The 13,207-nt window shown below is 34.0% G+C and overlaps 1 protein-coding gene across 1 annotated transcript; it reads left to right on the top strand.

Annotated features, from left to right (window-relative positions):
- The first annotated feature begins 1,113 nt into the window (after positions 1 to 1,113).
- On the top strand, positions 1,114 to 10,835 carry LOC139973887 (uncharacterized). The gene is made up of 10 exons (XM_071980773.1): positions 1,114 to 1,384; positions 2,105 to 2,170; positions 2,914 to 3,060; positions 3,858 to 3,980; positions 5,368 to 5,490; positions 7,493 to 7,648; positions 8,206 to 8,411; positions 8,933 to 9,223; positions 9,706 to 9,973; positions 10,585 to 10,835. Exons 1-10 carry the CDS (start codon positions 1,381 to 1,383, stop codon positions 10,833 to 10,835), a joined length of 1,635 nt encoding a protein of 544 aa, XP_071836874.1. The 5' UTR covers positions 1,114 to 1,380.
- The last annotated feature ends 2,372 nt before the right edge of the window (positions 10,836 to 13,207 follow it).

Genomic DNA, 13,207 nt, shown 5'->3' with positions numbered 1-13,207 from the left:
GACGGGACCGATGTGCTCCTTTTATTTCGCACTCGTGCCATAAAAGCACGCTGAAAGTAGAAGAAATGAACACAATTAAGTCAATAACAAATAACACATTACAAAGCTGTTGTAACAACAACAACACAGAGACCGAAAGACATAATATGATGCATTAGAGGACACATACAAACAAATAACGTAAAGACGCTCCTTTTAAAAAAATAAGTTATCGGCGACGATAACACTGGTCCTATACCCAAATTATGGGATGAAACCTGCAAATCCATCGATTGCCTAATTGATTTTTAAAGACATGGAATCCAAGTAGTTATTGAGCTACTACACATTTCAGTCAATATGACAATTTCTTCAACCCAAACCCCTTTGTTTTTAGTTTTAATATGAACAATGGAAAAGGGGATATTAACCTATACTCAAATCAATCAATTCTAAAAAGTAGTACACACTTGATAGAGTTCCATTCTCTAAAATGAGATTCTTATAACATCCGTCTAGATCTTCTCATCTCATAACGCTAATTAATTAGTAATTAATGAGAACAAATCTCCCAAAACAATTGTTTTGGTGCGTGGGGTGGGGGGGGGGGGGGGGGGGCGGGGTTAACGACTTAAACGAATAACCAAAGTTTAATGGAAAACATGCAAGGTGTATCTGGCTAGTCATGGATGTTATTCTGATGTTGATAGTTATACTGATCATAATGCACTAAAGATGATATTTCACATTAAAAGAAACGTTTCTCGTGCAATATTTTATAACTGAGAAGTAAGTTCTCCCACTTGTCAATATTTTTCCTTCAAGGAAAATTCAGAGGAAGCAATGGACATACTCAATAATAGTTCCAAATTATTGACCGATAAAGCTCCAATAATATTACTAAGTATTGAAAAAAGTTAAATGCATAGGCGCTTCGTAATTTCAAAAGTGTATCGAATTTCTATAATTAAAAAAGTACCCTCTTTCCTTGAACAAAGATGTGCAATTTAGCACGTTACTGCTTATTCTCTGCTTAATTTGCAAATATCCTGTTGCAAAATGTATCTGTAAAGTATAGTGTTTGGTCTAACCTATATGTGTAAGCCAACACATCAAAGGAATCAAAACAACTGGCTGCAATATCGAATTCTGCAGATTATACCCTAATTGCTTTTATGATATATTTAATACTTGAATGAGGGTGGCATTTACTTTGCCATAGACTCTCCTATCGGGTTACTTTTCCCACAAAACGAGGTAACATTTTCGCAATTTTAGTTTAAATTTAGTTTAAAAGAAAGTATTTATTACGACTTGAAGATAGCTAATCGCTATGTTACTTGGACGTACATCTTAGTTTTTGGATTTCTGGTTAGGCAGAACATCAATTTTGTCAGAGCGATGGGTAAGTAAACGAAGCGAAATTATCATTTTACTAAAGTTTATGTACTAAAAATTAGCAATGGTTCCGAGGGAAGTTATGGTTTTTCTCCGAAATACTTAATTTTATTCGATTGCTAAACATGACGAAACTCCCTTACATTAAATCGTACGTGTGTATTTGGTTATCACAGTCATCATTTGTTGATCATGTCGAAGGTCATAGCGGTTCTTAATCGCAAATATATGTGACATTTGAGAACGTCGTGAGATATATTAAACCCAGGTATTATTCAACCATATTGGTTTCTCATTTCAACACTAATTCAAAGTGAAAGTAATAGGAGAGACATGAATGATATCATTTTATATTACTTGCATCTTTCTTTTATCGGAAGACATGAACCGTTTTTATCCTCCAACAACACATGACAGTCCAATATATACCAACACTATCAGTCACCAAGATGGCAAACACTACATCACAGCAATAAACAAAATGATAAAACCTTTCTTTGCTAATGGCTTTTGTGGACGGAAGTCCTACATGATACATCTGACATTACTTTGTTGCAATAAGATTTTTAACACTATTAGGCCATATACGTTTTATATACTATCAATTTCTCCTGCTCTATATAATTATCTCTATCAGCTCATCGAATTAAAAAATGAGCGTAGTCAGTATTCCCGCTAATCAAATTTCATCCCTATTTGATAAATATGTTTCATTTGCTTTTCTCAGGTCTATGCGAATTTCAAGATTTTATGGAAAAGAACCGTTGTGGTGGACCGTGCCACCAAACTAAAGGTAATGGTTATAGTAGAGCTTTAGCTAAAGGTAAACATGTAGGTAGAACTTAACCATCAAAAGTTAGGAGACATAATATTAGCGAGCACAATTACCTGCTGTAATACCGATTAAATAGCCAAAAATATAATCAGTTAATTTCGAATTATTATGGAAAAATCAACACATGTGATATTTTATCATTCAATCAATACATTCAATGAAAAAAGCCTGCAACAACACAAAGAAAAATACTATGTTCCAACCATGTGCTTAAAAGATGAAACAACATTGCGTCGGTTAACCAATGAAATGAAAACCATAAACCAAAATGATTTTTCAAAACCATTGATATTCACAACAGATAACGTGATAGTTTCTCGGGGCTCTGTTCTCGCTGTGTCTTGACAGCTGAAGTTCTTTATTCTGTCCACACTTTTCAAAGTTAACAAAGTTTATATAAATATATCTTAGTTTAGATAGTTTAAAGATTTAACATGTATTGAAATCGATTGAACAACAGCTGACACTGAACATTTCGTTTACAGATGAGAGAAATAAAAAGTTGTTTACTGGATATGAAAATAATACTGATAAAATGGATTAAAACAATCATATCAGTTGATCTCGATTCTTCCATCAGATTGTGTATGGTTCATTGAGACAAATCAAGTAATGTGTTTTCCATCTTAATGAACTAGAGAATAAATATACAGTGCTTTAGTGCATACTGTGACCGCTCATCTTCGATGTTTCGTTTATAGATACAATAAGTACATTGGGAACGGATATGAGTGACCAATCAGCAACTACAGTGTACTCAACAGATGGGATGAGAATATCACCGTCAACTGATGAAATGACAACACCATCCAAGAATTTGTTGACTTCAACAGGGATGCCTACAACAGGTAACGTGATAACAAATACTGCACTATTTTTCAGTATTTGACTCCGTCAGAAAACAGATTGATATTCATAAACCAGAATGATATTGTTTTCAAAGTGGACGTCAATAAGTATTAAGTCTAACGCTGTTCAATGCGGAGCTGTGCCTGCATTTCGTGTCAGCATAACTGTTATTTTAGTATAATATTCTGGCGTAATGTTCAGACTTCAATAAATCGTTAATGTCATAGAGTTTCTTGAGAACTTCACCACGTACATACAATTTTTGTTTTACGAAAGTAGCAACAACAAAGTAGAAGCGCTTGTATGCACTACTGCTGAGTCAGACATAAACGGGTTCCTTGTTCCGTACGTCATTAAATCCAACAAAAAGGTCACATTGAACTAGAAATACAACCGCATTTGAATTCAATCGTGTGGTCAGTCTAATAATTTCTCTATATATATATATATATATATATATATATATATATATATATATATATATACATACATATATATATATATACATACATATATATATATATGACGCATATATATGCCCTTTTATGCCACATTATTTATATATATATATATATATATATATATATATATATATAAATAATGCGGCATAAAAGCATCAATCTTTCAAACGTTATTTACTTTAGGCCTATTAGCAACCCTGCCACGCGCAAATTTCAATGTGGCCCAATAATAAATTAATGTGTTTTCCATCTAAATACATCAGAGAATAAAAATACAGAACGTTAGTTCTACTGAGTGACCCCCCCCCCCCCCATCTTCGTTGTTACAAATACAGATACAAGTGACCGATCAACAAATACAGTGTACTCAACAGATTGGATGCGAATATTACCGTCAACTGATGAAATGACAACACGATCCAATAATTTGTTGTCAACAACAGTGATGTCTGCAACAGGTAACGTGATAACATTTGATGTATTTTACTCAGTATTTGACTCCGTCAGAAAACAGATTGATATTCATAAACCAGAATGATATTCTTATTTTCAAAGTGAATGTCAATAAGAAGTTGGTCCAAAGCTGCTGGGAATAATTAAAAGCTTAAGAACGTTGTGTGGTAAATATTTCACATACATTTGCTAACATTTGCTAACATTCAATTATGTGTCTATAGTTTTGCCTTATTACGGGACCAACATATTATGATGTGACCACTTAAAGCTTAGTGTTATTATTAGAAGAATTCAAATAATGTGATATTTTATCATTCAAGCAATATACTCAATGAAAAAGTTAGCAGCAACACCGAGTAAAGTACTAATTACAACCCTGCACTCGACAGATGAAAACAATTGCTTCGATTAACCGATAAAATGACAACCATCAACAAAAATGAATTTCAAAAACATGGATAGTCTTAACATGTAACGTGGTAGGTTAATGGAGCTCTATTCTTGCTATGTTTTGACTAGTGCTTTAATGTTTATTATATGAAATCATATCCAATTTAATTTACAAATACATTTGTTTCGTCTGAAACTTTAGTTTGCATGCTTCTTCACAAGGTGATGCCTTACTGGTTACTGGATATGAAAATATTACTGATTAAAAAGCTTAGAAAAATAATGTCAGTTAACTTTGATTCTTCTATCAGATTGTGTAGGATTCATTCAGAGAGATTATGATTGAAAAAAGACATGTGATATGTTATCATTCAAGCAATATATTCAATGAAAAAGCTAGCAACAACACAAAGTAAAATATTATATTACAACCATGCACTCAAGAGATTAAACAACTTTGCTTCGGTTAACCAATAAAATGACAACCATTAACCAAAACGAATTTTAATTGATGTTCTCAACAGATAACGTGATAGTTTCTTGGGGCTCTGTTCACGCTATGTCTTGACTAGTGCTTTAATGTGTATTATATACAATTATAGCCGATACATTTTCAATGTCGTCTAAGCAACTAACAAATGACAGTTTTAGTTCATTAGTCTGTATACACTTTTTCAAAGTTAACAGAGTTTATATAGATTTATCTTAGTTTAGATAGCTTAAGGAGCAAAAATGTATTGTAATCGATTCAACAACACCTGACACTGAACATTTCGTTAACAGATGAGAGAAGTAAAAGTCGTTTTCTGGATATGAAAATATTACTTAATAAATAGATTAAAACAATAATGTCAGTTGATTTCGATTATTCTATCAGATTGCATAGGGTTTATTGAGACAAATCAAGTTCTGTGTTTTGAATCTAAATACATCAGAGAATAAAAATACATAACGTTAGTGTTACTGAGTGACCCCTCATCTTCGTTGTTTCAAATACAGATACAAGTGACCGATCAACAACTACATTGTACTCAACAGATGGGATGCGAATGTTACCGTCATCTGATGAAATGACGACACGATCCAATAATTTGATGTCAACAACAGTGATGCCTACATCAGGTATAACGTGATAACATATGATGTATTTTACTCAGTATTTGACTCCGTCAGAAAACAAATTGATATTCATAATCCAGAATGATATTCTTATTTTCAAAGTAAACGTCAATAAGTAGTTGGTCCAAAGCTGCTGGGACTAATTAAAAAATTAAGAACGTTGTTATTTTCATTGTGAGGTATATTTTAAATACGTTTGGTAACGTTCGATCCTGTGTCTAGTTTTGCCTTATTACGGGACTAAAATAAATTATGATGTGACCACTTAAAGCTTAGTGTTCTTTTAGAACAAATCAACAAATGTGATATTTTATCATTCAAGCAATATATTCAATGAAAAAGTTAGCAACACCGAGTAAAGTACCTATTACAACCATGAACTCGACAGGTGAAACAAAATTGCTTCGGTTAACCGATAAAATGACAACCATCAACAAAAATGAATTTCAAAAACATGGATTGTCTCAACATGTAATGTGGTAGGTTCATGAAACTTCGTTCTCGCTATGTCTTGACTAGTGCTTTAATGTTTATTAGATGAAATTATATCCAATTTAATTTACAAATACAGTTGTTTCGTCTTAAACTTTAGTTTGCATGCTTCTTCACAAGGTGATAGTTTTGGAATGTTCGTCTAAGCAACTAACAAATGATAGTTTTAGTTCATTAGTCTGTATACACTTTTTCAAAGTTAACAAAGTATCAGTATATTTATCTTAGTTTAGATAGATTAAAGAGTTAGCATGTATTAAAATCGATTGAACAAAAACTGACACTGTACATATTGTTAACAGATGAGAGAAGTAAATGTCGTTTTCTAGATATGAAAAGAATACTGAATAAATAGATTAAAACTATAATGTCAGTTGATTTCGATTAATCTATCAGATTGTGTAGGTTTTTTAGTATCACTGTGCATCGTCTAGAGAAGTGCATAACCACAGTTCGGCAATGGATGTCACATAAATGCCTGAAAATGAATGACTCAAAGACTGAGGTGCTTCTAATATCATCAAAGCATCTGGCCAGAAAGATAGTGTCCAAGCATCATGATTGGTGACCATCAGGTGGAGCCTAGTGATGTGGCAAAGAGCATCGGTGTCATAATGGACAAACATGCCTCTATGGAAGACCATATGTGTGTCGGTCTGCTCAGTATTATCTCTACAACATCGGAAGAATACGAAAATACCTCACCAGAGAAGCCACAGAGCAGTTAATCCATGCTTTCATAACATGTAAACTGGATTACTGCAATGCACTTTTCTGTGGACTGCCAGTTAAACAAATAAAACGACTGCAAAGGCTCCAAAACATAGCAGCAAGGATTGTTACACTAACGAGAACATCTAGTCATATTACCCCAGTATTGCATGATCTTCATTGGCTGCCAGTGTCTCAGCGGATTAGGTTCAAAGTCCTTCTTCTTGTGTTCAAGTGCCAGAACAACATGGCACCTCCATACCTGCAAGATCTCATCCGTCCTTATCAGCCAACAAGAGCCCTACGTTCTGCTGGTCATAGTCGTCTGGAGGTGCAGATCACCAAGACAAACAGCTATGGGAACAAAGCGTTTTGCGTGGCTGGGCCACGCCTCTGGAATGAGCTGCCAGCTGAACTCAGAACTGTTTCTAGTCTTACGACATTCAAGTCAAAGCTGAAAACCTTCCTTTTTAGACAGCATTACTGCAATATTTAAACTGTGTATTAAATTCTTTTCATGTGCAATACTCCAACAAACTCAAACGTGCATGCTTTTTATTTTTCATACTCATTTATATGGTACTTTATTCTGCATTTTGACTACATATTTGTGTCATTTATTTTTTTCATTTGCTGTTACATAGCGTTTGAGAGCACTTTTGTGGATTTTACGCTTTACAAAATAAATAATTATTACTGTTTATTGAGGTAAATCAAGTAGTGTGTTTTCAATATAAATGCTTCAGAGAGTCAAAAGACAGTTTATTGAACTACAGCTGACACCCATCATTTCCTTTTACAGGTGAGATAATTGAACTGGAAATAGAATTGGAAGGAATAAACTCAGCATGGATGCCTTCTACGGATGAAATGCGATTATTTACGTCAACCGTTGACACGTCAACGAAAACAACAACAAGTACAATTGGGTTATCAACAACACGGATGCCTACAACAGGTGATTTAAAGCCGTATACCATTCAGCGTAAAATTCCTTCCGTTCACAATTGGAGATACAAGTTTAAGAATAGAAAGACATATGTGAATTGCCTACCGCCGGGCCGTCTAACGTTTCTTATTTATATTTATTAAATAATGTGTAAACGGTAAAATTCTATATATAATCACAAAACTTAACATTTACAGTAGCTTTTTGAAATATTAAATAGGTTAGTTTCATTTCATAATCAGAATATCTCCAATAGCCAATCAAATTTCCGCTCACGACACGTAGTCGTTGCAATATTCTGCATTACTCTCGGTTTAATTAAACTCACACATGTTAGAAACACCCTGAAAATCCAACTCAAAATGATGAAACTACAAGGCACTATATTGATACTTAAAATAATTCTAACAGCTTTATAGGGACTTCTTCTAGAAAACTATATCTCTATTTGGAATTTGTAAGGTTTTAAACATTTTGCCAGGTGAGCATTTGAAAGAACCGTCACTTTGTTGAATCAATGCTTAATAGCAATTGTTGCGACTGCCGAAAATCTCATTATACTTCAGAATCCTGCCCAAACAACATGATATGGATGAACTGTTCATGCCAAACTACGTGCTATGATCCAGAAGGACTCCATGGATGTTTTAAGAGCTGTGATGATGAACCAGGTTATACGTGCGTCTGTCCAGATGGATTCCTAATCAAAGATGGAGCATGCATACCGTTGAATGAATGCGGGTGTTACCACTCGCCCACAGGAGTCATTTCGGTATTTTCAAATAACTCGCATGTTTGCATTTCGCATATTCCGCCTTTCTTTAACTGCGAAAATGTGTTAAAGAGAGTGTAAAGAAATTAAATTGCTTAAACATTTGTTGGTGAACTTGTGGCTTTATATACAGCGTTGAAGAAATCCCCTTCCTTTAACCTTTTACGATATAGCTATAAGAAGACGAAGTTCTTTTGAAACGTACCTTGAAGGTGAATAGTTGTTATAAGTCAGATTTGGATATTACTTATGATTTCTTTAGGTGGGGTAGAATGATCAATTTTCCGGGATTTAGTTTTTTAGGAGTTATGAGAGGATTACCTTTCTATTTTCTCACCGTTTTGTACGACAGTCCTAATGTTTCGTAATCGAAAAAAAGATCGTTTCAAATACATTTAGTTTGCAAAAGACAATATGAAAACACATTTTCCACTTATGTATTATTTAATATTAACAGTTGAATGAGTCTTGCTTTAGCACAGTTAACGTTCATGCTCGTATTCTTGAACATTTCTGCACAGAACGGATCATTGCATGTTAACTTAAACTGCACAAAACGTTGCACATGTGAAAATGATGTTCCCCACTGTGAAGAATACTCTTGCAGTCATAATGCAACCTGTCAGAACCAAGGTCAAAGTTCATATTGCGAGTGTAAAGAGAGCTACTGGGGAAATGGTACGACTTGTCAAGTAATCACCAACTGTCAGGCTGTTTATGATGGTTTATCCAACGAAGAGGGCATTTATTTGATACATCCGCCTTCTTGGGCACATGAACCATTTCCAGTTTATTGCAAAGATGGTTGGATGGTAAGTTTTCTTTTGGGAACCAGCATACTATTCATTTCACATTTTCGCAGAACTGCAAAGACGAAATAAAAAATACACCTATGCAAAAATCAAAAATTCAAATGAGTAAATGTCTCATAATATCAAGCCAATGGTCATCTTTTCACCAGTGATACCTTACGATTCGTAACTTGAGTAATGAATTCAAACCTTGTAGGTCTACATGAGATATACCATCTAATTTCACGATCATTTATGAAATGGATGAAAAACCACGTTTCTCGAAGAAGATAAAGTCATAGTAACATCATTGGTCTTTCTTAATTATCATGTTGGAAGTCTTCTCAAGGAAGGTATTTATCGTCGGACAAATACATCTTAAGTTGAGCAATTATATGATCTCTTCCAGACGCAACTCTTGTTACCCTAATGAAAAATGTAGATCTTGTAGAAAACTTCAACTTGTGTATAGTTCTATAAAATTAGCGGTTATTTTTATACAGCTGTTTCAGAAGCGAGTTGGTGGATCTGTTTCATTTTTTGAGACTTGTAATAACTACAGAGATGGATTCGGTGATCTTAATTCTAGTTTCTGGCTTGGAAATGAGAAATTACACGTCATATCAGCTCAGAGAGATCATCAACTAAGAATTGATATTTGGTTCAACAATACCAGTGATGACAGTGCATATCTTCATTACATCCTGTTTCGAATTAGCTCCGAGGCATCAAAATACGAGATAACGCTTGGAAGCTACACAGGGAGCTTCGGTACGTATTGTTCCGCTAATAGCAAATACCTCTGAACAGTAGTGTGGTTCAGTTGACTGAACGTTGACGTAAATTTTATTTTGTTAATGTTGTACTTCATGGATCAGGACCGCTTAGGACGAGTGAAAGATAGAGAGAGATATGGAATTATTAATCTGATAATGCCAATGAAGTTCTTGGAATATGTATTTTGTTAAACCAGAGAGGTAAACAATCCAAAGTTGAGGCCAATGTTTCATTCCTTCAAACCTTCATTCTTGTTTAAGTTATAGGAAGCTTTAGTCTACATTCGAAGAAAGAAGACATAACATGATTCGTCCTTTTTCCATTCAGTATGCAGATCTCAACAATGACATGTTGATATATATATATATATATATATATATATATTTATATATTTATATATATATATATATATATATATATATATATATATATATATATATATATATATATATATTTACCCTAGTAATTGAATATACGTTTACGTGTTTTACATTACTTAGCTAAATATTGGAAAAGGAAATATGTGGGAAGTGTGACGACGGTGTTCCCTCCAAATTTAAAACGAAGCTTATTATAATAAACTATCTTGTCTATATATTTAACAGAATATGACTACATGGACTACCATCGAGATATGAAATTTTCAACTTTCGATCAGGACAATGACTTAGCCGGCCAAAATTGTGCTCATACTTCTTTTCATCCCGGCGGCTGGTGGTTTAATGCTTGTCATGCTATTATGTTGAATGGAATATACGGTGATCCTTGGGATACAGGTATCTGTTTGCTCCAAAGGAATACACTCGATAAAAACTGTTCTGTTGTACCAGTGGATATGAAAATTAAGCCTTTGTGAGACTGTACGTACAGAGGTTCACGACCACTTATTCTGTGAAGTCATGAACCCATGGACCTTAAAAAATATTGCTTGCTGGATGTCTAATGTTAATTGGTTGGGGCGAGAAAGAGGAGGGGACAGGATTGCGACGATTTGGTTAAAAGAACATTCAATGAACTTGATAATCAGGTTATATCATTGAAACACTAGAAGCTAAGATTATGAAGAACTGAAGTGTCAGTCTTATATTAAAGGTTCGTTTATATAAAACCACATCGTGACAGAGGAATGAAGGTTGGATCTTCAATTTTCCCAAAACCAGCAGATTATAATTATTCAATAATTAATTAATAATTATTCACCATAATGTGCACGAAGATAAAGTGCCGAAATGCGAAGCTAGATTGTGCTAAATTTGCAAGTCACATGTTTGTTGAATTTGCTAGTTCGGTCAACACACATATTTACAAGGTATATGCTGGAACGAAAAAGGAAACATTTATAGGAAATTAAAATAATGTCAAATTATGATATGTTAGAATGCAGAAATATTAACTTACGGCTAATTAGCCATACAATATGTACAGTTTGTTTAACAGTGTTTAACCATTATTTTAACAATTTGTCAAACAATGTGTATAATACATGTGTGTATAAAGGACGTTTACCAAACCTTGGATGACAATTAACTATAGCATTAAAACTTTTGTTGTTGTTATCGAAGAAGAGGTTCAATAAAACTATTTCGGTAAGATGTTTGCATATAAATCAACCGGTTCATTATATATGTTTGTTCCTTATATATATATATATATATATATATATATATATATATATATATATATATATATATATATATATATATATATATATATAGATATATAGATATAGATATATGAATAAATATATATATATTTATATATATATATATATATATCACATATAGACAAGATATACAATTTACACCATATTGCTACCCTGGGTTTCACGCACGCATAGAGCGACGATCTTCAGGCCAGTGGATGGTCAAAACAGACTACTTTTTTTTCAACCGTTTACGGTTCAATGGCTTGGGGTTCCCATGGCGACACAAAGAGATAAGCTCGGATCTCCTATTGATTGTGTCACCTCTTGTGCGTAGGTGATATATATACGTGTGATATATATATATATATATATATATATATATATATATATATATATATATATATATATATATATATATATATATATATATATATATATATATATATATATATATCGGTGTGCTTATACTTGAAAATTTCAATGAGACAGCAAGTTTTCAAAGCAATGTAAAAATGTTTATACAAAATAACTTCTTCTTGCCAAAATATCTGCATTAAGATGGGATTTTTCCCATTACTGACATAGTACTGGGTTCTGCTTTCGTATACTTCTAATTCTTTGTTTTTCTTCTGTAAAGTGCTAGTGAGATAACTTCGTGTTTTGTATTGAACACTTAAAATATTTGGTTTGATCATTTTTGCGCGCTTGTTCCAAACAAATTATTGAACGAGTTAGCCTCTTTAAATCAAAGCTGGCAATGACGTGGTACAGTAGATAGACTTGGCTACCCGCAAAGGGCATAACCTTTGTTAAGAACTATTTAATGTTAAGTAAATAAGTAAGTTAGTAAGTCAACTTTATTAAATCCCAGAAGGAAATTACATATCTGCGGTGAACAAGACAATGAATGATTCAAAATACAAAGAACATTGATAGTGTACAACAGTTCAATCAATCAGAAAACATTTATATAGCGCCAACAGTTATATGAAGTCTATACAAAATATGCACTAACTAGCTCCAACAGCGCAACTAAGTGGAACGGCCACCCCTACCTCGTGAAGTCCTTGCTGTGAACACTAATGGCAGTGCCCATAAACGAAGAACGATGTCTATTTGTGTGTGGCGTCAGCGACCTCAATCTACCGCTACGGGCAATGATACAGCTGGTTAGATGATTATGCACTGGGTGGCTGTTAAGGGGGGGGGGGGAGCGGGAGATTCACAAAGGATCGATCGAATGGTGGGGGGAAACCTTTATCAGGTTGTACGTGGGAGGTGGAACTTAGTGGCCTACACTAAGCGAAGGTTCAACAGACCACCTTAGTTGGGAGAAGGTCATGGAGGGGCCACGACCTGATCTGGGTCCAGGTGGCGAAGCCTCGGAAGCTCTGCAGTATAGTGGCAACTGAAACATTTTGGACATTACAATGGAGCTTTTAACAGTCCGAAATAGCACTGGGTGTGCGCTTAGGTTTAAAAAAGAAATCGTATCGACAGCTAAGCGATAAGGGTAGTGTTTTCTATTGGGGTAGTCCGGGGCTTTTAAAAAAAATTGAGAACAATAATTCCAGATGATATTG

Source organism: Apostichopus japonicus, chromosome 9, assembly GCF_037975245.1.
Source record: "Apostichopus japonicus isolate 1M-3 chromosome 9, ASM3797524v1, whole genome shotgun sequence".
NCBI lineage: Eukaryota > Metazoa > Echinodermata > Holothuroidea > Aspidochirotida > Stichopodidae > Apostichopus > Apostichopus japonicus.
Note: the sequence above shows the minus strand (reverse complement) of the source record. Positions and strands in the feature narration are given on the sequence as shown.